The sequence below is a fragment of the Medicago sativa genome, chromosome 2 (assembly GCF_051527215.1).
Source record: "Medicago sativa cultivar Bolivia chromosome 2, Bolivia_mono, whole genome shotgun sequence".
NCBI classification, from domain to species: Eukaryota; Viridiplantae; Streptophyta; class Magnoliopsida; order Fabales; family Fabaceae; genus Medicago; species Medicago sativa.
The window spans coordinates 77,763,119-77,788,394 of NC_140750.1; the positions used below are offsets into that span (position 1 = coordinate 77,763,119).

Below are 25,276 nucleotides of genomic sequence, written 5' to 3' on the forward strand. Positions count from 1 at the left end.
CATAGTGAGTGAATACAGTTTTCAAGAGTACAAATGTACTTTAAGCAGTATCAGTTTGCCAAGATACAGAAATGTGCCCTAGCCAGCATGATTGGAAATATAAAATGTCCGAAATTGGATTCTCTCCTTACCTCATTCTCTCCTTCGCCACATTGTATCTATCTCTCTCTAAATTTTAGAGAGAAGATCAAGAGAGAGAAAATAACAAAAAATAAGATCAAGGGAGCCAGAGATAGACACAACTTGGTGAAGGAGCGAGAATGAGAGAATGAAGGGAAGAGGATCCAAAGTGAAAATGTCCTAATTTTGCAATTGTTTTAATACTAATGTTGGTAGTTACTCCATTCGTCTTACTCCATTCGTCTCATTTTAAATGTCACTTTGCGATTTTTTATCTTTCTCAAAATAGTTGACACGTGTTAAGGATTCCTTGGTAAATATTTATTGAAAAATATTAATTTTTAATTTTTAAGAAATAAATTGACACAATTTAAAAAAAAAATCATGGCAAAATTGGTGGTTATAATTTAAGGGAGTGTTTGTTTAAAAAATTGGTGGTTACCTAGCCATGGAATTTAAGGGAGTGTTTGTTTAAAAATCATGGCAAAATTGGTGGTTATAATTTTAAAAAAAAAATCTATATAAAATTTTCATGGAAATGTACATTTCCACCTTATCACATGAAAATAAATTCATTGGAATTATGTTATGAGAAGTTATTCAATTCCTTAGAACCTTTATACCAAGGAATAATTTTTTTCAATCTTGAAACAAATACAGGTGTAGACATTACCTAGCCATGTATAACCACCAATTTAAAAAATCATGAAACAAAAATCATGAAACAAACACTTCCTTAATCATGGCAAAAATCATGATACAGGTGGATAAATTGACACTCCCTTAATCTCTTGTGTATCAATTGTATCTTGCGTCCTATATAATTGTTCCAGTTCCTTTTTAATGTTTTATGTTTGACTAAGCACCAAAATTTTTGTTAACAATTTGGCAATTGTAGTAAAATGATTATCCTTTGCCATTTTAAATTTATACACACAGCATATTAAATTCTGCTTAGGTTAGCCTAGTTTTGCATAGCCGGTCCAAACCAGGCAGTCGACAGTCAACATATAAAACTTTTTTGAATCTGTCAAAAGAATTCAAATTAAGGATTGTACAATAGTTATAGTTATCTAGAAATGAAATCTTTGATACTACCTTTTCAACACTTCCTCTAAATATTAAATCACATGGATTCACCATTTTGGACACGGTCCCTTAGAAATTTTTTAGACACGCATAGCGTTGGAAAAAATGTCCAGGACAATTGGTAGCACTCCTGATTGCATATTACTCACACTACTGCAAAGCTAGAGTTGGTTTCATTTGGGATAACATTAATATAACAAAATATTTAGGCTATTCATTTTTCAACACAATAGACTTGAATAAAGTTAAGAAATGGATAACATCCGATGCAAATACAGAAGTAAAAGCACAGTCTAGTTACAATGTGAGCAGACTAGAAATAGCGCAAATTGGAAAGCATTCCTCGATTTGGCTTAGGGGGCAAATCATAGACCACATTCAGAATTTAGGAGCACTCCAAACATTCTCAGAACAAGTCTATCATGAACATACACTCCTCTGTAAAAGCATCAGTCTTTCCTTAGGTCCATGAACTCACGATGAATACCACCAGCATTTAGGATGACAATTTCAACCTTATCCCCCTGTAAAAACATACACCCAAAGCAAGTTTAAAGCTTGTCCTAATGCAAAATGACAATTATGTAAAAGGACCACAATTTTCTGCAGTCGAAATAACCCTGCATTCACAGTCACGAGATTTCAACCGCCTGATCTTAATAGGACGGCTTGTATTTTGACTTTGCAAAACAGGTCTTAAACACTAAAGTCAAAATGTGGATTGATTAAGATTAGACGATCCAATTCTGCAAGTATGAATGTGTGAAGGCAGACAATCCGTTTTCATACATAAACAAACTTACAGTGTATATATCTCTCTCAGTTGCAGACGCAAAAACAGTTTTGACCAGATCAACTGCTTCTGCTTCAGACAGTGGAGTAACGGCATCCTGCAATAAATCATATTTTAATGTAGAGGTGTTATTCAAAAATAATTTAAAGAACCAAAATACTTCAAGAAAAACACCAATTCAAGAACTTCACCTGGGCAGGTAAGAGGAGTGGGCTGGGGGACTTCAGTTGGTTATCAAGAAACGGCATAATGAGAGTGGAGCCAGAACCCTGAGAGCTATATCCCACCCTCTCATAGGAACCAACAGCATCATAAGTGAAGACACATCCCTTTCCTATTTTAGGTTGAAGTTGAAGTCAGAGCAAGCAAATACAAAAATGGGACACGAACAAGTATAGAAAGTTAGAAATAGCTCACCTTCACTGTCAAGGCCGCCCAACACATTGAAAGAATAGTAAGGAAAGAAGCGTTTGTAATAAAGTGTGTTTGAAAGCAATTGAGCCATTGCAGGGCAGCTCATCTGCTTGTTGTGTTGATGCTGATAAGTCTGCATTAAGAATCAATAGTGTCATTTCAATCAGAAGCTTTAATTATTTGTCACGGTAATATTCAAAACAATGGAAGCATGGAAGGTACATAACAGTTTGTGAGTCAAACACCCAATTTCACCAAATTTCAAATTAACATCTAACAACGTAATTGATAAGGTTATATGCATTGATAAAAGAGTTAAAACTTTAATAATTGATGCAATGCAATTGACAGAACACTTCGCCAGTTTTTACTTTCCCCTCAATCCTGCTTATCATTTCTTTACAATTTTGGATATACAATTATACTTGGCGTCAAAAAGACGATAATAATACAATTTACACAACAGATGATGATTATGCAAAACAAATAAAATTAGGAGTATAAACTTCTATAAAGGTGGGCTTAACTCAATAACTTTTATATAGAAAAGATGGCAAAGATCGTGGACATATTTAAAGGAACTTATAGAAACATTAGAAAAGAGGGGTGACAAAAATAGTCCAATAAGTATAGGTAAAAGGAGACCAACAAAAATACTAGTGCAGAACATCAAAATAAATATAGAGGTGAATGGTCGATCTCAATCCTTACAACTCAATACATGACATGCATTATGTTAGGAACCCAAGAGCTGAATGGAATAGAAAGAACAACTGAATTAAGAAAATAAGAAAGACTAGGAGATAATCTCTCCTCCAAGAGTTTCCCCTTCGCATTAGAGTTGCTACTCCATTCACAAACTTTACGATATTCAAAAGATACTTTCTACCCTTTGTGTTCTCCTAATTTATACACATACTCTATAACTAATCCAAATAACTATGTAACTAACTATAGCAACTCTTAACTAATTTAATTAGCAATTATTATATATCGTAACACATTATGTCATGATGGGTGTCAATTAATCAATGTATCTAATTCTATATACCGAGAAAAGAGGTTTTCGGTTACCATGGCAGTCTATAAATAAACCATCAAATGCTCAACACTGCTTTTGTATAACTAAGAATATTGAGTTTAGTTTATTATCAGAATATCTGAAACCCAAATCAAAGCAACATTTAACCCTAGAGGAATACTCTCAGTTTATTCTTCTGTAGTTCTAAATCAGTTATGTTAACAAATAGAGAGGTTAAAAGGAATTTGCAACTGAATAAAGTTTCTTCTAAACTTCTTTACTCATCTAGAAAATATTTCCAACTTTCCAACAAGTAATCAACATAGTGAAGCATACAAACAGAACAAAAACACAAGGAAATTCAACAAAGAAGAAAGTTTCTCACATGCTAAGCCACCCTGTTTCCTGAATATGTTTACAATCTAAATAGTATTATTTATTTATCTGTTACAAGGATTGAGATTATTAGACTCACCAAATGCCTAGCAGACAAAACCTTCTGCAAAGCCTTCACATCAGCTTGAAAACCAGAAGAAGCCATCACACATTTCTCAGCTCTGTTGCGAAACAAAACACAAACCCCAAAAACCTAGTTTAGACTTGGCATCTTTTAACAGCATAAACACAACTAAAAAAAGAGGCATTTGTCTAATGCTATGATCAAGAAAATTAACCCCACTAGAAGTTTTACAATAATAGAAAACCAATTGGGTTTCAGCAATATATATATATAGGGAGCATATTCGATGAGAACCAATATCTTATATGAGAAACAAGAACTATCTATATCAGCCATCAGATTTAATTATTTCCTTAAAACATACCGTGTAATTGATATACAAAATCACAAGTTAAAAAATTGAGCTACAATCTTGGCACAATTAGCGCTCAGTTTCTCTTCTCCAATTAATTACCAGATTAGATTTTACGCTTTCTTTGATTTCTTGTTTGTTGCAGCCATTTCCAAATCTCAAACCTTTTCCTCAAATCAGCAAGTAACACTAGAATTAATTAATCGATAAAAGGTAATAGACACAATTTTATGCATGATAATTGGAACGATTATCAATTTGGTGAGGATAAACAAGATTGAGAAATTTCTAGCGGTATATACTAGCTTTCTTGAAAGAGAGCAAAAGGCAAAATCATATTAAGAAAAAAAAAAAAAAAAAAAAAAAAAAACGGGGGAACAATAAACGTAAAACCTAATTATTTGGAGAAGAGGAACTCAGCGTTAATTGTGCCAAGATTGTAGCTCAATTTGTTAACTTGTGATTTTGTATATCAATTACACAGTATGTTTTAAGGAAATAATTAAATCTTACGCGTTAATTAAATCTGATAGCCGATATAGATAGTTCTCGTTTCTCATATAAGATATTGGTTCTCACCGGATATGCTCCCTATATATATATATATATATATATATATATATATATATATATATATATATATATATTAAGTTGTGTTGGATGAGAAATAGCTTACAAGTGAGAGATTTTGGAGTAATCACGAGTGAGGATGTTGTAACCGGTGGACATCCTTGTATCAGCTGCGATCACACAGTAATCCGATCCAGCAATTGCGACACAAGATCTACAAATAATAATAATATTAAAAAGATAGTAATTGAAAAATATTAAAACAAGGGGGGGGAGAGAGGGAGAGAGGGAGAGAGAGAGAGAGAGAGAGAGAGAGAGAGAGAGAGAAATTACCCTCCATTGTTGTCATATGGAGACCAATTAGCGTGTTGTTTAGTCATGGTAAATGGAACTGGAAAACACAAAAAAAATGTTAACAAGATGAAGAATAGTGTAATGAAGATGAGGGTATACAAGGGTGTCACGGGTGATAGGGTATATGCAATTATTGTGACCTTACACGAACCAAACTACCCAAATGATATACAGGATGGTTTGGTTCGGAATGTGGAAAATTGCAATTTTTCCAGAGCTCTATATTGGCTCCAATTATCACAAACCATAATATAACTACAACTGAAAAGTACAAACCAACTTAGCAATCCAAAATACAAATCAGAATTCTTTCAAACACAAACTTAGCACTTCACCAAAAAAACAGAGGCAATGAACTTAGCAACTCAAGCCAAATGGACAAACTAACCAAATCAAACAAAAAATCAAAGAACAAACTAGCAAAATCAAATAACAATCGAAGATATTCATATCCAGATAAAAATATAGGGAGGGAACCACACAAAAATAACTACCATCATCTCCAACATCCAAGCCATGAGAAAAAAACCAAAAATAAAATTCCCACCCACCCAAGACAACCTAGCTACTTCCCCCAAAGAGCAGTCCCACCCTTCGTCCAAAATTTGAATATCATCATCATCCACACATTTCACAGCACCACAAGTATTCATATTGGAAGAAGACAACAAAATTTACAAACACGGCAACAAACTTAAATCAGAGACCAACAAACAAACAGCAACAAAAATAATGGCCTATTTGGATTGGCTTATTTGAGATTTTTTACTGGTATAAGCACTTCAGGAAGAAGTTATAAAAACAGCTTATTTTCTTAAGCTCGCCAAGATAGCTTATGAAAACAGCTTATAGCTTATACGAAAAAAAACTTAACTTCAGTTTATCTTTGGTTAAAGAAACAGCTTATACGTAAGTGCTTATAAATAAGCTGCAAATTAAGCTATTCATCCAAACAAGGCCTAAATCTAATTCAAAACCAATAATCAAACATCAAGGAATCGCAACACATAATCAATAACAACAGAGAAATTATACACAATGTTAGATGAATCGCAACTCATAATCAAATAGAACACAGAAAGATCGAAATTCACTCAGGAAAAAGCAGAAACAAAAAAAAAATATAGAATGAAAGTCTCACCACGGCGGAGAAAGCTAGGACTGTGGTGGCCGGAAACGATTCGGAACGCGGTGGTTCTGGGTGGTTAGGGTTTGAGATTGAAGCTTTTCGCGATTTGAGATTTGTTTCTTACTGCTTCTAATAAATAACTTCACCTTAGTTTCTTTCTTTCCACGTTTTTTTTCTCGTTGTATTTTTTTCGGTTTTTTGGGTTTGGGCCATCTTTTTATAAGATGATAAATATTGGAAAGTTATTATCCTTCCACCCCCTTTTGCTCTTAAAACCCCACCCAAAATAATTTACTCCCTCCGTTTCAAAATGAGTGTCGTTTTAGGTGTTTACACATATATTAAGAAATGCAATGATTAAAAGAAAGATAATGGTTATTTTACCAAATTATCCTTATTAACTATTGGTTAGTTTTAAAAGTAATACTTTGGAAGTAATGTGCAGAGTATTAATTGGAGGGTACAATTGAAAAGAAAAAGGTATTATTGCATTGGAAACTGAAAGTGACATTCATTTTGAAACAAATTTTTTGGCTAAAACGACACTCATTTTGAAACGGAGGGAGTATTTATTTTTCGTTGCTAAATTTGTCTCTCTACGAATTAGCCAATCCAGACAAAAGCGTTTGGATCAACCGATTCGCACGGAACAGTTTAAAAGGCAATTTGTCTTCTTCACTTTCATTTACATTTTTCACAACAAACAACTTAACACCTTTGGCTTACTAACATTCAACTACAAAACTCCTATTTGGACCGGGTTTACATCTAATACATCACATTTGAAGTTTTTACTCGTGGTCAATAAGAGAGTTAGTATATATGCATTTGTATTTGAAAAAAAAATTAAATGTTTTAATGGTTGGATATGAACCAATCAATCTGAGCATTACAAAGATTGGTTTTGGATCTGTTGTTCCAAACAATTAGATAACCCATATTTCTTATACTTTTCTTCTATTTCAGTGATGGGTCGTATACATGTTAGTCATAATAGATGTGGCACTACTACTTATTCGCGTACAAAACATGGGCATGGAAGGTTTGAGCAACATGCGCAAGTGGTACAAAATGAGTCTGTGCGAGAAGAGTTACACATAACACCATTACTTATTGTGTCATTTTCAATAGAGGTGTTCACAATTGAGCAAACTCAATAGAAAGACGCAAGTCGAAGCAACTCAAACCGAAAGAAAAAAAAGTATTTAGTTTGGATGTGCTCATACCGATTTTATACTCAACCATGTGGTTCTGTGTGTGTGAAAGCTACTACCTCATGACCATAACATGCATGGTGATGAAATGTAAGCGTCTGTGTGTGAAAGTTGCTACCTCATGACCATAATATGCATGGTGATGAAATGCAAGTGTGTGTGTGTGTGTGTGTGTGTGTGTGTGTTCGTCATAATTTAGTTGAGTTGTTGGATGTACGATTGACCGTGTTGACGAAGATGGGGCCAAAAATAGATAAGGGACGACAAAGACGCAAAACATCATGCAAAATGGGATGCAAGTGTTCCCTCTACTCCTTATTTCGCATCGCAAGCACATTTGTATTATCTCTATTGTTACAGTCTCTTTTTTTTCCCTCTCACACAAAAATTCATACAAGGGTTATATTGTGACTAGCGATGATATTAAGAATTTTTTGTGATATATGGAGTATAAAGATAATATTCAAAAACGCAAGACAAATCCGATTATTTGCAAAGAGCCTCCCTCCCCCAAATTTTCACCACCATTTTTTCATCAACCAAAACATAATTATTGCCTTAGTTTCCAAATCTTTTGTCATTTTTACCACGATTATTCTCATTCTCGCAATAGAATCAGTCAACCACACGGCAACAAAATAACCTTCACAACAAAACCCACACTGCAAAACCAAACAAATTTAATTCAATAATGGTATGAGGTTCATCGCCTCTTTGTAGTATTGGATTTACCTACTTTTTGATTCTAGTAGGAAGGGGACTCAAGGATGCAAGAGTTATACTCAGCTAGCCGCAAGTAGAGGATCTACCGCCACTATTGCGCGACGATGAAGCTACACAAGATGAGAAGGGGATAGTTAGAGAGTCATCTTAGTTTTAGAGTCTTTTGCTTTTGCAACAAGGTGTGTGCGAAGGAATCATCGTGGTTCGAAGAAATCACCATAAACGAGCCCCATGTTGGTAGCAACATTCGTACTCGTGCCCTCTGCGTATCTAAGTACCAATACCCGTTACCTGCATTTCTTTAAAATTAGTTGATCAATTATAAAAATATGATATCATATCAACACTGTTAAAACAATTTTCAAAGATTATAACTTAGTTGTGAAATATTTTTATCAAACCCAAGAAAAAAGTAAGAGGAGTCTGTATAATGTTATATATTGTATTTTTTTAAAAATGTTATACATATATTTTTACATAATAATACGAATAAAAAAAATATAAATATATATTATGCGGTTATGAGGCGAGGTGGGTACTAAGGTGTCATACCACAGCTGGCAAAAGACAAAGGGAAATTTTACTCTATACCCTAACACATGAACTTTCACCCCTACAAATCTTTGAAAAATCCAATTTTACCCTCCTTACTTAAACCTTTTTCCACGTAATTTTTCACCCTCAATTTCAACATTTTCCATTCAAGTTCACCCCCACATGCTATTTTTCCGGGTATGTATTTCCAATTTATTCATCCTATAACACATTTTCGAAATTCCCGGAACATTCATCTTTAATTTTTCGAAAGGTATGCCGAACAACTCCACAAATCCGTTCCGAAAATAGTTATCATAAAAATATATAATAATATTCCTGCTTATGAAATCATCAAGTCTTGTGTGATGAATCACACGTGTACTCCCAATATTGTGATTACAAAAAAGTGATAGAGCAGTCCATGGTTCTTTCTCTTTTCTCACACGTCGACTATACTATAGCAGACAAAATAATTACCAAAATTTCTTTAATTTATGAAAACAATTATGAAACCTACAATTATGAATTCGACAGTATACCGTATAATCAAAGAATGATTTTGATTCTGATTTCGATAATCTAAAACACGGCGTGAATCCAACACAACCATAGAGCGAAACGAAACAATTCCGGTAAACAATTGAGAGAACAGACACAACCATATGAAGAAACAATTAACAATAACATTTTGGTTGATGCCTATAAAATAAAAATCAAATCGAATCTTCCAGGTGAAAAAGGGTTTAAAAAATGCTTATTGTGCGAACATTTTCAAAAAGAAGGTGGGGGGTGAACGTTTCTTGTGAGTTTTCCAGAAAAAGGGTGGGGTGAACAAGTGAAAGAGTGATTGAGTTTTATTTTAAATAAAGGGTAAAATTGGAACTTTGTGTTAAAAATTGGGATGAAGGTATAGATATAGGGATGTGGGGTATAACTTCCAGAAAATTGCTTTTTTGACAATGAATACTTCCAATTGACACATGGAAATGACGCTTTTACCCCAGCGGTAGTTAACTACCGCTAGTTAAAGCGCCGGCAGTTAACTACTGCTGGCTTCCAGCGGCTGTTAACTGCCGCTGAGTTCTGCGATTTAACAACACCAGAACCCTCATTTCTTCATTTTCCAGAAACACAAACACAAAAAACACAACTTCCAAATTTCTCCAAACTTGTACTTCACGAATTTGCGCCAAATTTCATCAATTAATTCACAAGTAAGTTCATTCTTTCCTATTTACATGCAATGTAGTTTGTTTAGGGTGTTAGTTTTCATAATTTTGAGCAAAATGTTAGTTTTAGGTAGTTTTAGGTTAGGTTAGAAAATTGAAAATTAACTATGATTTAGATGTTTTAATGTATTGTTTATGCTGGAATTGTTGTTTAGAATAAGTGTAGGTACAATGTAGTTGTTTAGATGTTCAAATAACACTAATTGTGCTCCTAATTTAGAATGCACATAAGGTGTTTGACGAAATGCCTAAGTGAGAAAATGTTGCTTTTTTTTGTAATTTATTTTCAAATATGTTCAATTTTATAATGTATAGATGTTGTAATTATTATAAGCCTGGATTTTGACATTTTTTGGCAAGTTTAAGAATGACATAATGTTATACGATACATAATTTTTTTTGATGAAATGCCCAAGTTGAATGATTCTAAGTTTGGATTTCTATGAATGCCTAAGTAAAATTTGTGATATGTTACATGTTACTTGCCTTAGGTTCAATGTCTTAGGTTCAATGTCTTGGATTTTTATGATATGTTCAATGGCTTAGAACCGTAAAGTATACATTGCCCACGTATTTATGCCTTCTTTTAATTTGTGTTTTGTACAGATATGGCTAGGGATACGGATGAGCAGCAGCGGGTTATTAGAGAGGATAGGATGCGGAGAGGTAAAGAGGCGAGTACCGCTAGTGCTCGGAGAGAAAAGAGGGCTGAATACCCGTATGTCCCTAAGACTCGGAGGCGCAGGGACCCGAGGATGCATGGAGAGGGCTCACAGTCACAGGCACATGTGGATTACTCCTCCCAGGTGGTTGATCCGACACCGGCGCATGACCAGGGTGTGTATGAGGAGGGTTTTAGTGGATATGATCGGATGGAGGAGGATCAGATGTTTTATCAGCCGGAGGCCGAGGCACAGGATGAGGAGGTGGGAGATGATGAGGGGATGGCAGAGGATGTTATGGCAGATTATATGGAGGCACAAAATGTTATTCCCGAGGGTGAGCCTGAGCGTGAGCCTCAGCCACGACGAGGTTGTCGTGTTCCGCGTATACCGCCCTATCCTGCTGGAGAGGTTCCCTTTCCTGGAGGACCTCAGACCACGTCATTGTTGTCCGACTACTCGAGGCACGTGGCGAACCCTCTTTGGGTGAACCACAATAATGTAAGTGTTTAAATTGTTTAAAATTCTTTAAATGTTTAAATTAATTATATTAGGTAGCGTAAGTGGTTTAATTAATTACAATAACGTAGCGTAAGTTGTTTAATTAATATAACGTAGCGTAAGAGCGTAAGTTGTTTAATTAATTAATATAACGTAGCGTAAGTGTTTTATTTATTTAAAATAATGTAGCATAAGTGTTTAATTAATTAATATAACGTAGCGTAATTGATTTAATTAATTAAAATTAGGTAGCGTAAGTTGTTTAATTAATTAATATAACGTAGCGTAAGTGTTTTATTTATTTAAAATAATGTAGCGTAAGTGTTTAATTAATTAATATAACGTAGCGTAATTGATTTAATTAATTAAAATTAGGTAGCGTAAGTTGTTTAATTAATTAATATAACGTAGCTTAAGTTGTTTAATTAATTAATATAATGTAGCGTAAGTGTTTTATTTATTTCAAATAGTGACAATGTCTTATTTAATTTGAATTTCAGATGTGGCATGATGCAGCGGGTTATAAGTGCGTAAACGCGGGGAAAAGGTTGAAAGATCTTGATAAGCCGGAGGCGGCTTTGAGGTGGTTTTGGGAGCATGTGGAGGGGTCTGGCCTCCATGGTTTGATACACGTTGGGTATTCGACTGTGACCCATGCGATGATACGTGCTCTATGCGAGAGGTGGCACACAGAGACGAGTAGTTTTCATCTACCTGTGGGGGAGATGACGATCACTCTGGACGATGTGCATAATCTTCTGCACATTCCTATTTACGGTCGCATGCTGGAGCACGACGAGGCGATGGATAGCGACCGTTCGATTGATCTGATGACTAGGTTGCTGGGCATGTCAGATGCTGATGCCAGAGCTCAGGTTAGGGAAGAATCTGCTGGTCATATCAGTTATCCTGCACTGAAGCCGGTTTATGAGCAGCACCTGACTGAGGCTAGACGCCTTGAGCATGCACAGTCGAGGGAGGAGATGCAGGAGAGAGCCAGGAGGAGGGCGTGCTGTGTGAGGAGTTTCCTTCTATATCTTGTCGGTTGTGCGCTGTTCACTAACAAAATGAACAGACACATCGACTTGATATATCTTGATTGCATGGCGGACTTGGGGGCGATTGGGAAGTGGTCATGGGGAGGGATGACCTTAGCCTACCTCTATGATTATCTGGATGATTCTGTTATCTTGAATAACAGAACGATGGCTGGCTATGCGACTCTTTTTATGGTAATATTTATCTTAATTTCTTTATGAATTTATTTTATAAATTTTATTATCATGCTAGACTATTTTATAATGTTTTAGATTTATTGAAGTTTTAACTCGAATAATTATTTTTGTGTATTATTTATTTTGTTGCAGGGATGGATTTTGGAGCATTTGCCAGGTCCTTACCCAAGGAAGCGTAACCCGGATTGGGACCCGCGGACACCATGTGTTGGGAGATGGCTCACTAGCAAAGGCCATAAGAGTGTGCACCATTACCGCTCACGCCTGGATCGCTTGGAGGTGGATGGCATCAGGTTTTCTACCTATGGTGATCACAGAGACGTGCACCCATTTAATATCTTGTGCACTTACTCGGGATGGCTCATGTGCGGGAAGGAGAGGGTGTACCGTCATTTGCCTGAGCGGGTGAAGAGGCAGTTCTCCTTTGTCCAGGACGTTCCCAGACATCCTTCAGCTGTCCCTCCGGTGCCTACACAGATGCTGACCACAGTGTTGATGGACACTGCGGCATGGTTAGTACCTGCTTGGGGAGATGGGTGTGAGACACCATGGCAGCATGTTCCTGGCTACATGGCTTGGTATGCCAGAGTCTCTCACCCTCGCATTCTCCCACCTGATGAGGGATCCCCTCACAGGCCGGCGAACGTGGAGCAGCTCATTGAGGAGGAGCATGCCAGGGAGATGCCTGACACACTGACGATCGTCCGGGATGTGGCGCACATAGCCCGAGATATTGTGGCCAAGCAAGCCGAGATGACCAAAGAGGAGATTGTCCAGGAGGTCATGCGGATAGCTAGTGCTACTGAGCTTGCACTTACTTATCAGATTTCCAAGCGACGCAGGGGGCAGCAGAGGCAGGGTAGGCAGGGCTGATTAGTATTAGGATTTTTTTATGTATTTTTTGACTATGATGATCATGATGTATTATTATGACATGTTCCATACATTTTCCTATTTCTATGACATATACGTACGTTCGTTTTATATTATTTCTTGCGTTTTAATTTTACCATGTTCCTGTTAAATATTGGATGAATATGTTTAGGTATCAATTGGTTATTATATGAAAATTTTAGAAGAATTTTCAAGTGGTTATTTGATGAATATCTTAGATGAAAATGAATATGAAAATGAAAATTGGTTAGGAAACCTTCAGGAAAATGGAAATGAGCTTCTAGAAAATGGGCAAGCACGTAGCGGCAGTTAACAACCGCTACCTTCAGCTTCGGCGGTTGTTAACAACCGCTGGCACTCAGCGGTAGTTAACTACCGGCGTTTTCCCCAGCGGTTGTTAACTGCCGCTGGGGGTAATTTGGTCATTTACTTGTGTCAAAAGGAAGTATTCTATGTCAGAAAAGCAATTTTCTAACTTCCAAGACAAAAACTGTGCCTAAAATAGAAGCCCAGCACAAGCCCAGACAGTCCAAAGCGCTTGGCCTAAACTACACCCAGAAACAAAACTCCAATGCTACCTGCACCCCCAAAACCCTGACAGAAAACTCACAGCAGTAGCAGAAAAACCAGTGCCCAAAACAACAGAAAAAAAAGCAGACACCAACAGCCCTGCAGCAGCTTCGAAAAACATGACAGAAGCAGGCTCACGTCAGTAATCAAAACCCCTGCCCCTCCCCTCCTAGGCAACATCAAGTTAATTGTTAAAAAACTGTTGAAACTAACTCAAGACTATAAATGCTTTTTTATTGTATGGAAAATGCTTTATTTTTAGGCTCAGGTACGATTTCAAATGAATTTAACTTAAATGTTTCAAGACAAAAATTTAAACCAGACTACAATAGGAGACGATTGATACCACCAACTCGTCTCGATTACTTTTCAATGTATATTTCAGTAATCAACAATTTCAAAAAACTTCAACCCGTTTTACGTTTTAAAGTTTTAAACCGAAAGTCATAAGCATTATCTGCTAAAAAAGTGCTCTTACATGATAAGTAATGATATATAATAACCATACGAAGTGTAGGAAATGTTGAAGTGGCTAGGCATAAAAATGGTATATGCCACCCATGTTTCTTTCTTAGGATATGCCAAAGACTCGCACCACAAACAAGACTATGACCTATAATGGGTCAAACTCAGACCTTAAATTTTTTGATCAAACAAGACTTAGATCTTGCAAAGTCTAATTTGGCATAGCTTATTTTCACCCGTACTAGAGATCACAATAGTGTTCAAGGATTAACTTTACGTCGACCGGACAAGAGGCTTGGCTAAAGGCATACATGATAAGTGCTAGTAAGTTGTATTTCAAATGAATATATAAGGCACTTTTGTTACTTGTTTTGCAAGTTACTTAGGGAAAAGCCGAGAGATAAGTGATTATTGCCCTTTTACGCTTTATCTATCTTACTTCACCCATTTATGCAGGAATTGAGCTCAAGACACTAAGCAAAGAAGAAAAATAAAGAAGAAGTGCAAAACTGAACTCGCCATGGCGAGTAAAAGATGACCAAAGGCGAGTCAGAGGCGAGCAAGAGACAGAAAGTCCAGAAACTACTCGCACTCAACACGCAACGACGAGCAGGAGGCGAGTGAACTCGCAATGGCGAGTGAAAGGCGAGCTTCAAAGGCGAGCAAGTTCCAGAGAGCACTAGAAACTACACACCCTCAACTCGCAAAGGCGAATGGAAGGCGAGCAACTCACAATGGCGAGTACATTTACTCGCGAGGCGAGTTAGGGCGGCTTAAACTTCCCAGAGATGACGTGGCACAAACCCACTGGTGAAGGAACCTCAACTCACCATGGCGAATGAAGGAACTCGCGAGGCGAGTTGATGCAGATCAGAATGTCTATAAAAGCCCACTTGATCATTTCATTTCATTATCTTAGAATCTCATAGACTTTTCTGTATTAGCTTCATAGAGAGATATGGCTAGGTCTTGATAGAGTGAGAGTGATAGAAGGTGGATTCTTCCTCATTGTTGAGAAATCACAAGTTGTAATGAATCTTCATCTTTCAATTCAATCTTGCAAAGCTTCCATGACAATGAGTAGCTAAATCTTCATCGTTGAGATTAGAGGTACTTGATTTTAGCTAAACATGTAATCCTTTGATCTTTAAATATATGGTTCTAGCATTTGATTTGGTATTGAGATTATTCTTGCACTTTATTGTTTATGTTTGATTTAATTGTGATTGAAAAATACTTTTGAATCTAGGTTTAGAATAATCCTCTATCCAAACATAAATTCTAGACATGGAATTGATGTTTAGATAATCACTCTTGTATCCAAACTTAATGCTTTCTTATCATTTAATAGATTGAGAAATCGTCGATTAAACGATAAGAACGACTCTTGATTCGTTTAATAGTTTGAGACATCGACGATTAAACAATCCAATTGAAGTCACGATATTATTTGGACACGAATGATATTGAAGAGGGATACGTGATAATATCAAAGAAAAGCTAGAAGCCATGTATGATCTTTAGGTTATGTGTGATGCTCGATCAAGGAACTCTAATCCTAACAAGTTTCACGCCTTATTAATCTCAATTTTATTCTCATAACATAGTTAACTTGATTCTAAGCAAACAAACAAATTATTCTTTTAAACTTAGAATGATATTTGGTGTCGAACGATCTGTGATATCACACTAATCCATGAGGAGACGATATATATAATACTTACTTTGATAGTAAAAAAAAACAACATCAATACACCCTAGGTACTCTCATAAATCTAAAGTAACACAAAATATGGACATCAATTGCAATATTTGAGAAATTATAGGGAAAATTTATAGAAATATTAAATGTCTAAAATCATGCAAATAAGGAAAACTTAAGATAATTACTGTCACAAAAAATCTCTGAAATACTTTAGAGGATTGAACTGGTACACAGAGCATCAAAATATAAATATATAAAACTTCCAGCTAATTGTTTTTTAAGGCAACATATTGCTAATTGTTATAAAAACAGTTCAAACTAAATCAAGAATATAAAGCTTTTTTTATTGTATGGAAACGATATAATGCTTTATTTTTAGGTTCAGGTACGATTTCAAATGAATTTAACTTCAAGACAAAAATTTAAACCAGACTACAAAAGGGAGACAATTGATACCACCTACTCGTCGTGATCACTTTTCAACAAATTTCAATAATCAACAATTTCAAAAAACTTCAACTCGTTTCAAAGTTTTAACCCAAAAGTCATACACATTATCTGCGAAAAGAGTACTCCTACATGATAAGTAACTATATATAACAACCATCACACAAGTTTTGTTGCCTTTTATGAGGATGATTCCAGGTTCAACCCCTTTGCCTTTTATCGGCTGATTTCTGTCCAGAGTGACAAAGTGAAAAAATCCGAGACCAAATATAGTCGAAATGTACGTGATGAAGCCAAAAAATGATCCATAACTGGATAGGAAAAAAGACTTTGGATTCTCACATCTCCTTTGTCACCTTTAGAAGATGGAAGATGTTGATGAATGCATTGTTAGGTTGTGAATTATGGTCGAATTTCTCATATTTGTCTACAAAGTGTATCGTAAATCATGATTTAGTAGGCTATTTCTCTTGTATTGACTCTTCAAGTTTGCTGGGGAATGTCCCTTCAATGTCAACACTAGCTGGATGTAATATTCTATGTTTTATGAAATGTTAAGCTCTTGTTTACTGTCAAAAAAAAAAAAACTATATATAACAACCATACGAAGTATCACAAGGCACCAACCACTGGCAGTATGATTGAGTTGTACCAAAGCCTGTTAGAGCTAGAATTTCAACTAAATTTCCTGCATATATATGTAAGTCTAATTCTAAGCTCTTACCACCCAAATGAAGCCTCAATAAGCTTTCTTTCCCTTATTTAATTTCCATTGTTTAATTAAATGGGAAACACCTTCCTTCAATGAAGCCTTCCTTCCTTCCCTAAAATTCCAAAGTTCTGGTATTGGGTACCTACCACTAGGGTTGTACTCATTTAACTCCTTCAGAGCTGTAGCTACTGCATCATGCACCTCATCCCCGAAATCATCCTTCAAACTTTTCAGCTTTTTATCTTCTCCGTCTAAAATTTCCTGTGTGATATGTTGAACATATATTAGATCATGGTCCATACAGCTCATAGCAGGGAAACAAACATGCCAAATAAGTGCTAACACCAGCAAATTTCCAGTAAATAATAGATCACTACACAATACCAATTACCATGCTTTCTAATTATTAAGAAATGGTGCATTATATATTTTAGGAGATAAATATATCCAAAGGTGTGTCTTAACAGAACAGTTGAGAACAAATATTAATTTTAACGAACAAACATAATTCGTGAAGTCATTGTACCTTGGAGTTCCCTTCTTTGTCAGTTACAACTTTGAAAGGATGCCAGCTTGGATCCTTAACAAAGTCATCCCACTTTGAGCACCACTCGATTGCTTTCATTTGCACCTTCTCTGAAAATTCTCTCTTAGTTACTGCTTTCTCATTCATTTCATCAGAAAATTTTCTCTTAGCTGCTTCCAGAAATGGCTTAATATCAAGTTCGCCCATCCTTTTCACAGAAATTATGACTCGAGCAGTGTTCTTTGGGCAGCCAATCCACTGTGCACAAGTAAAAGTAATTAATTGGACAAAACAAACAATGAAATCATGGCAACAAAGCAACAGGAACAAACTGCTTGAACTTATTTTGCTTCAAGTTTAGGCATCAGATACCTTATGATTGAACCAGTATGAAACAATATGACAAATTAACTGAAAATGTAAAAACAAAATCTGCTCTTTTCGTAGACCTGACCTGATTCTACCAATTTTCACCTAAAATGTAAAACTTTATGGACACAAACAACTGGATAGCTAATAGACAGTTTAGACAAGCAACCAAGTTATTCACATCATAAGATGATACGCTGATAAAGTGAAATTCCTTAGTTATAGAAACTGAATTGAAAACACCGAAAATTTGTATTGGCCATTGTAAATACATGTGAACAAGACATTGTCTTCCAAGCAACTTAAATAAGATTTCAACTACATGATTTGAATGTTTGCAAACAGGACACTTTTCTTTCAGTAGCATTTTTATATAAACAGTTGTATGTCAATTAAAAAATATAAATGACCCTACATTTCTGCTTAAGTTTTACAAGGCAATTTATACAAATAAAACAATCTATCCTGACTTTGTAAAAGATTAGTTACAGAAGACATTTTAAAGTTGATTTTCAGACCATTAGATGAGTTGATGGCCAAAAGACATTAATATTAACATTTATATGCTGAGGAAGATACATACAGCTATTAACTTTTTGCGGGCATCTTGCAATTCGTCATTAGTTTTGCGCTCCTGAACAACCAGCGTTTGTTGAAGATCTTCCACACCCTCTAGTTCCTCTTCCTTTTCCTGCAGCTCCATTCTGATTGCTTCCAATTTTTTCTTCTCATCCATATCAGTCTCTCCAATGTGATTCATTACCTGGAAAGCTCCTTTCAGCCGTTCTATCTCCAATTCCAATGCCTGTTTGGCATCAAGTCCTCTCTCCAGGTCATGAATTTTCTTGTGAAGTTTCTCTTTTTCTTTCTGCAACATCCAACCAAAAGAGTCCTCAAAACTTAAGCATATACATGCAACTGAATTAAAAACTGTAGATAAAAGGAAAATGAAATGTGTGCCTTATGTTCTTCAGCCAAAGACATCATTTTTTCATCAGCCTTTTGTTGCTCTTCTATTGCCATCTCATTCTGTAAACAACAAGATGAAGAACAGATTTAATCTGCATAAGTTATTGAAAAATAACAGGGAGTGTAAAACATTTGACACAAAAGACCAAATGGTCCATAGAGTAAGGAATGCTAACAACACTTTTTGTGATTGGTCCATTTTAAAGAAGCAAATTTAGTTCTCCTGTAAATTGATCACTTACAAAGAAATGTGTTAAAATTTTAGAAATTGACCCATCACAAAAGTGTGTTCATGAGAGGGTCAAAAGGAAAGAATAATTCATTTAGCATTGCTATCATAAATTAAAAGACCAGAAATATATTACATGTTTCTTCTCAAAATATAGCTTGGTTTTCTCATTGTGATTATCTGCTTCACGCTTCTGCAGATCCTTCTCACGGGAAATAAGTTCGTTCCTCCGAGCTTCTAGTTCCAGCCTGGCCTTTTCATGATCCTTAGATACTTTCTCCTGGTATTCGCGTTCAACCTGCCGCATCTTGCTGATCTCTAATGAAACAATATAAAACAGAAGCTACCATGAAGTATTAAAAAATCAAATCAACTACAAATCATTCCAAAATGTAACAGACTGTAAGCTACACCAAAATGATATAGTAGTAAAAATCAGAATGTTTCACCTCTAAATCAAAGAAACAGAACACCAATATTAACCAATATTAATTAGAACAGTTCAGTTTAACTATCAACATACCCTTATTGAAATGTTCAAGCATCTTTTCCTTTTGATCCATCGCTTTCCTTAGGGACACATTCACCTCATCATACTTGCTAGCTGTCTGCTCCAATTCCTCGGTCTTCAGCTTTAAGGTATTGGCCAAACCAGAGAGAAGCTTCCTCGCTTTCCTATTGTCCTCAGCTTCTTTCCCAGAAACAGTTTTCAAATCCCCATTTCCCTGGAGGTGTTTGCCAACTATATCTTTGAAATTATAGTCATCACGACGTGCCATCCACCCAAAGAGTCTATCTCCCCGCTCCTGCTCCCGTAAAGCCAAGTAATCCCTCTTACCACAGTGCTCTGCTTGAAAGCTCCTCTCTAACTTCATAGCATTGTGGAAACCATCCCACTCTCTTCCAAATTGAACAACTGCAAAGGGTGTTTGTCCTCTAAAGTTCCACAGGGCAGTAACTTTCAATGGGTGAAACCCGTTCATGATCAGCTCCTCCTTAATTTTTTTATGATTCTTCCCAACATACTTTCCACTTTTTGGGTCAATATGAGTAACAATATTTTTCAAAATCACCATCCATGGCCATACAAACAACTCATCATCATCAACATTCACATTACCCAAATGACCCTCAGCATCATTCATAATAAGTGACTTCTCATTAGCGATACTCAAATTAACCGACTTATCATTAACAATACTAACACAAGGGGTCTTATCATTATCAATAGTAACAGCAATTAACTTATCACCATAGCTTTCAATATACATTTCCAGAGCTGAATGCTTAGCAACATCTTTAACTGCCTCACCTGAGTCACCCACAATTCTGGATGCATGTCTCAATAGCTCACTCAAAGAGTAGTAATCCTTGTTGTAGCAAAACGGACAGCGATACGTGGAATCAGAGATTTTGAGCTTTTCCTTGTAGTAATCATCCTTCAGGTCTTCATAATATCTACGCTTGTAGTACTCCAAATCAGACTCACGAGCTTGTTCCGATTTTTGGTACATCTGAAAATGAAAATGATAAAATCAATTCAAAATAAGTTGCTAAACAAATAGCTGCTACATACATAGATAGAGTGACTAAAATAGAAACTAGATGATACTATTATCATGAATGAGTTTATGAATTAAAGTTATAACATAATGATTATCCTTATGCTTTTTATTCAGTTGCTCAAAGTTATACTAAAATGGAATAAAGAGATTATGAAGCAAATCAGAATATAAATAATCAGTAGAAATTATAAACAAGTATGAGAAACTAACAAAAACTGTAAAAAGAGAATCAGTTGTTTTCATAGATTAAGCCGTTTTGAACAAAAATGTGAAAAATTATGAATGAATTGAAATCATAGAAAGAGTAAGAAAAAATAAGGTGAACTGAAAGTAAAAAGAAGATGATTATTATTAAGGTGAATGTTGTTATACTAGTGATTGTGAAGCAGAGTAGAAATGATTAAGCTGAAGTGGAAAAAAGTGATTATGGTTTTACCTCGTGAGTGTGAGAGAGGAAACCCTAAGAAATGTGTAGAAGAGAGTGTGAAATGAGAATGAAAGTTTTTTCTTGTGTGATTGGTTTGATACTACTTATAGAGAGAGAGAGAGAGAGTCGAAATAAGAAAACGGCATCGTTTGGAATGAGAAAAAAGAATGAGAGAGTTTGTTGAAATAGTTTTTTTGTCATTTAGTGTAGTGTAGTAGTACGAATCATGGTGGTGGTGTAATTGCTCTGCGTTTTGTGTGCGCGCGCAGCATCAGCAAAGCAAAGCAGAGAAACGTGATGACCAAGCACTGTTTCTTCGTTTCAAATTCTGTACTATACACTATCTAAACTAACTAACTATTCTATGCGGTTGTATGCTACTGTGCGTGCAATTCTTCAATCAAAATAGGACATGTGGAAATTATTAATACATTCAAATTAATCATCTCTTTTTATTCTCATTCGACAACTGTATCATTCAACAGAATATTTCAAAAAAAAATATATAAGAGAGAGAAACTAGAGAGATGAGCTCTGAGTTTGTCTTCTCCGCTCAAGGTGAACCAAGCTTGAAACATACCAAAAAACCACCCGACCCACCCCTAGCCAAAACCTCCTTTCGAGATAAGTTGATAGGAACCCCTAATGCCATCCCACCTCGTGAAAAAGAAAACATGATTGAGAAAAAGCTTGTCCGCATCGAGCTGGAAAATGGTAACCGTCTCCTCCCTAAAGTCTTCTTGGAGCCCACGACATTCCAAGAACTTTGCACCCCATGGAAAGATGCTTTGGTGGTCAAATTACTAGGAAAGAACCTCGGCTACAACACCATGAAGGATCGACTACAAAAAATCTGGAAGCTTCAAAGCGGCTTCGAAATCATGGATAATGATAATGGCTTTTACATGGTAAAATTCGATGTAGAGGCAGATAAGGAGAAAGTTGTCACCGGAGGGCCCTGGATGATTTTCGATCACTGTTTGGCGGTCACACACTGGTCACCAGAATTTGCATCACCAGACGCTAGAGTCGAACGCACGGTTGTATGGGTACGTTTCCCTGGCCTGAATTTAGTTTATTATGATGAAAGCTTCCTGTTAGCAATGGCATCTGCAATTGGTCGTCCGATAAAAGTTGACACAAATACTCTTAAAGTGGAAAGAGGAAAGTTTGCACGTGTTTGTGTAGAGGTTGACCTCACAATGCCTGTAGTGGGAAAAATATGGGTCAACGGACACTGGTATAAGATTCAGTATGAAGGGCTACACCTAATTTGTACTAACTGTGGGTGTTACGGACACCTGGGTAGAAGCTGCAACCAAAAAATCACTACTCCCGAACAAGCCAACCCCCACCACCACCAAACCACCACCAACCACCATGAAAACAACCATCATAGCCAGCAAGATCCTGTTGCCGTTCCCAACGTTTCAGACACGCAAAGCAGTAACGACAATGAGTTAAATGCCAATCATAATGGTGAACCAACTAATAATGGAGGATTTATTAGCATTAAAGAGGGGACACAAGAGCTCCATGGGGATTGGCTCCTTGTCACTAGGAGAAAGAAAACAGCCAATAATCAACAGTCAACTCTTTCCAAACACGCCAATCACAATAAAACCAACAGATTCTCTGCTTTATCAAGTCCGGTCCACCAATCCAAGACCAACGCCTACCCCTCTAAGCCTACCCCCCACATGACCCCACAAAAAGATAACCCCCCAAATGAATTAAAGCGCCGCAGACCCAACAATGAAATTGATGACACAATGATTAAAACCCTAACAATTTCCCCAACAGTTTTAGTCAAAGGTCCCACACAGCGTAAAAACAAAAACAACCTTAGAAAAAATGACCCTAGACCCATCCTAGAGAAAGTCACAGGTGACGTGACTTGTTCCACACAAATCATTCCTACAAAAATCAACGTGGCCCCCACCCACACAAGTCAACCTGAGTCAACTACTACCCCCCCCAAAAATAAGAATTTCCAAACTGCCATCCCTCTTTTACAAAACAATGACCATCCTGTAACTTCCAGTAGCCCACTCGAACTCACCTCACAAGAATTGGAAGATGAAGCCATGATTAGCCTTGAAAATGCTGATGATAGGAAAGCTCAAGTTTTAACTTCTGAAGGGCAACACGAGACCTCCAATGATAGCAAGGAGGACATGATCACTTAACTGTTTGTTGTATCAGTGTTCAATCTTTCTTCATTATTTTTATGGAAGCTCTGCTAGATACTTCAATCCTCTCTTGGAATATCAGAGGGGCCCAAAACAATAATGCAAGAAGACACCTGAAAGAACTACTGCGAAAGTATAGTCCCACATATTTAGCCATCTATGAAACTCACACTCCTTACGCAAAACTTGCCTCTTTCTGGAACAATAATAATTACAGCCCTGTACATATTGTTGAAGCAAATGGACACTCCGGCGGAATTTGGCTTATGATACATAATGCTGCCAACACCATTTCTACTGTTCTCCATTTCAACCAGTACTCAATCACTTTCTCCATAAGTCGTGGCAGCGCAACAACCACATGTACCTGCGTGTATGCTAGTCCTAATTCCACCATGCGCACTACTTTCTGGAACTACCTTTCATCCAACAGCCACGCCAATATAGGTCCTTGGATGCTTATTGGTGACTTCAATGAAACTCTTCTCCCAAGTGATCAGAAAGGGGGCATTTTCCACCATAATAGAGCAGCATTATTCTCTAATTTTATGGATAACTGTAATCTCCTTGACATCACTACTTCAGGAGCCCGCTTTACTTGGCATCGCAACAACAATGGTATCAGAATTCTTTCCAAAAAGCTTGATCGTGGATTGGCAAATGTTGATTGGCGCATGTCCTTCCCGGAGGCTTTCGTTGAAGTTCTTTGTAGGCTTCACTCCGATCACAATCCCCTTCTCCTCCGTTTTGGGGGCCTCCCTCTAGCTAGAGGTCCCAGACCTTTTCGTTTTGAAGCTGCTTGGATTGACCACAAAGACTACGAGAACTTGGTAAGAAACTCTTGGAACTTAGCCAACCATAATACCATTACCGCTTTAGATATTGTCAAAAATAACTCTATCACTTTTAACCAAGATGTCTTTGGCAATATTTTTAAGCGAAAAAAGCATGTGGAGAGTAGGCTGAAAGGAGTTCAAAGTTACCTTGAGAGAGTGGATTCTCTTAGACACACCCTCCTAGAAAAAGAACTTCAACAGGAATACAATCACATTCTCTTTCAAGAAGAGATGCTTTGGTATCAAAAATCAAGAGATATGTGGGTGAAATTTGGAGACAAAAACACTTCTTTCTACCACACCCAAACCATTATCCGAAGAAAGAAAAATAAAATCCATAGCCTTCAACTTCCTAATGGGATTTGGACCACTGATTGTGATATCCTCCAAGATGAAGCACACAAATACTTCCAAGATTTTTTCACTAGAAACCAACCTCATCAAAACCGTACCTTCAACCTTGACAATCACCCCACCATTGATGAAATAGGAGCAATCTCCCTCACCAAGCCTGTCACCAAAATCGAAGTCCTAACTGCCCTTAACTCTATGAAACCCTTCAAAGCGCCAGGGCCAGATGGTTTCCATTGTATATTTTTTAAACAATATTGGCACATCATTGGGGACGACATTTTTCATATGGTCCACTCCGCCTTCCAAACTGGTACCTTCGACCCGCATATTTCTGAAACCCTCATTGCTCTCATACCCAAAACCGACCCTCCCACCACCTTCAAAGATTTTCGACCCATTAGCCTTTGCAATATTGTGTACAAGCTCATCACCAAAGTCTTGGTTCACCGGCTCAGGCCTATCCTTAATGAGATTATTGGCCCCTATCAAAGTAGTTTTCTACCTGGTAGGGGCACCACTGACAACTCTATTGTTTTGCAGGAAATTGTTCATTACATGAGGAAAACAAAAAAGAAGAAAGGTTTTGTGGCTTTTAAACTCGATCTTGAAAAAG

At 36.6% G+C, this 25,276-nt stretch overlaps 3 protein-coding genes across 3 annotated transcripts; 1 reads left to right on the forward strand and 2 right to left on the reverse strand.

The window, feature by feature from the left end:
• Nucleotides 1-1,376: 1,376 nt before the first annotated feature.
• LOC146951009 (proteasome subunit beta type-1) lies at nucleotides 1,377-6,424 on the reverse strand. Its single transcript, XM_085746978.1, has 8 exons — nucleotides 6,315-6,424; nucleotides 5,153-5,210; nucleotides 4,926-5,033; nucleotides 3,913-3,994; nucleotides 2,420-2,549; nucleotides 2,194-2,336; nucleotides 2,013-2,099; nucleotides 1,377-1,733 (listed from the first exon to the last, which is right to left on the reverse strand). The coding sequence occupies exons 2-8, from the start codon at nucleotides 5,197-5,199 to the stop codon at nucleotides 1,659-1,661; spliced, it is 672 nt and encodes a 223-aa protein (XP_085603104.1). The 5' UTR covers nucleotides 5,200-5,210; nucleotides 6,315-6,424; the 3' UTR covers nucleotides 1,377-1,658.
• Nucleotides 6,425-16,990: 10,566 nt separating this feature from the next.
• On the reverse strand, nucleotides 16,991-21,398 carry LOC146951010 (factor of DNA methylation 4-like). The gene is made up of 7 exons (XM_085746979.1): nucleotides 21,291-21,398; nucleotides 19,813-20,803; nucleotides 19,426-19,607; nucleotides 19,052-19,120; nucleotides 18,675-18,959; nucleotides 17,723-17,980; nucleotides 16,991-17,457 (listed from the first exon to the last, which is right to left on the reverse strand). Exons 2-7 carry the CDS (start codon nucleotides 20,801-20,803, stop codon nucleotides 17,224-17,226), a joined length of 2,019 nt encoding a protein of 672 aa, XP_085603105.1. The 5' UTR covers nucleotides 21,291-21,398; the 3' UTR covers nucleotides 16,991-17,223.
• Nucleotides 21,399-21,808: 410 nt separating this feature from the next.
• LOC146951011 (uncharacterized) lies at nucleotides 21,809-23,470 on the forward strand. The gene has a single exon (XM_085748699.1). It carries the CDS (start codon nucleotides 21,809-21,811, stop codon nucleotides 23,468-23,470), a length of 1,662 nt encoding a protein of 553 aa, XP_085604825.1.
• Nucleotides 23,471-25,276: the final 1,806 nt, after the last annotated feature.

Coding starts and splice junctions, on each gene's coding strand:
- LOC146951009 (XM_085746978.1), bottom strand. CDS start 5,199: ATGACTAAACAACACGCTAATTGGTCTCCATATGACAACAATGGAGG. Junction 5,034..5,152: donor CCATATGACAACAATGGAGG/GTAATTTCTCTC, acceptor TATTATTTGTAG/ATCTTGTGTCGCAATTGCTG. Junction 3,995..4,925: donor TACTCCAAAATCTCTCACTT/GTAAGCTATTTC, acceptor GTTTCGCAACAG/AGCTGAGAAATGTGTGATGG.
- LOC146951010 (XM_085746979.1), bottom strand. CDS start 20,803: ATGTACCAAAAATCGGAACAAGCTCGTGAGTCTGATTTGGAGTACTAC. Junction 18,960..19,051: donor CTTTGGCTGAAGAACATAAG/GCACACATTTCA, acceptor TGGATGTTGCAG/AAAGAAAAAGAGAAACTTCA. Junction 17,458..17,722: donor ACAAAGAAGGGAACTCCAAG/GTACAATGACTT, acceptor CATATCACACAG/GAAATTTTAGACGGAGAAGA.
- LOC146951011 (XM_085748699.1), top strand. CDS start 21,809: ATGAGCTCTGAGTTTGTCTTCTCCGCTCAAGGTGAACCAAGCTTGAAA.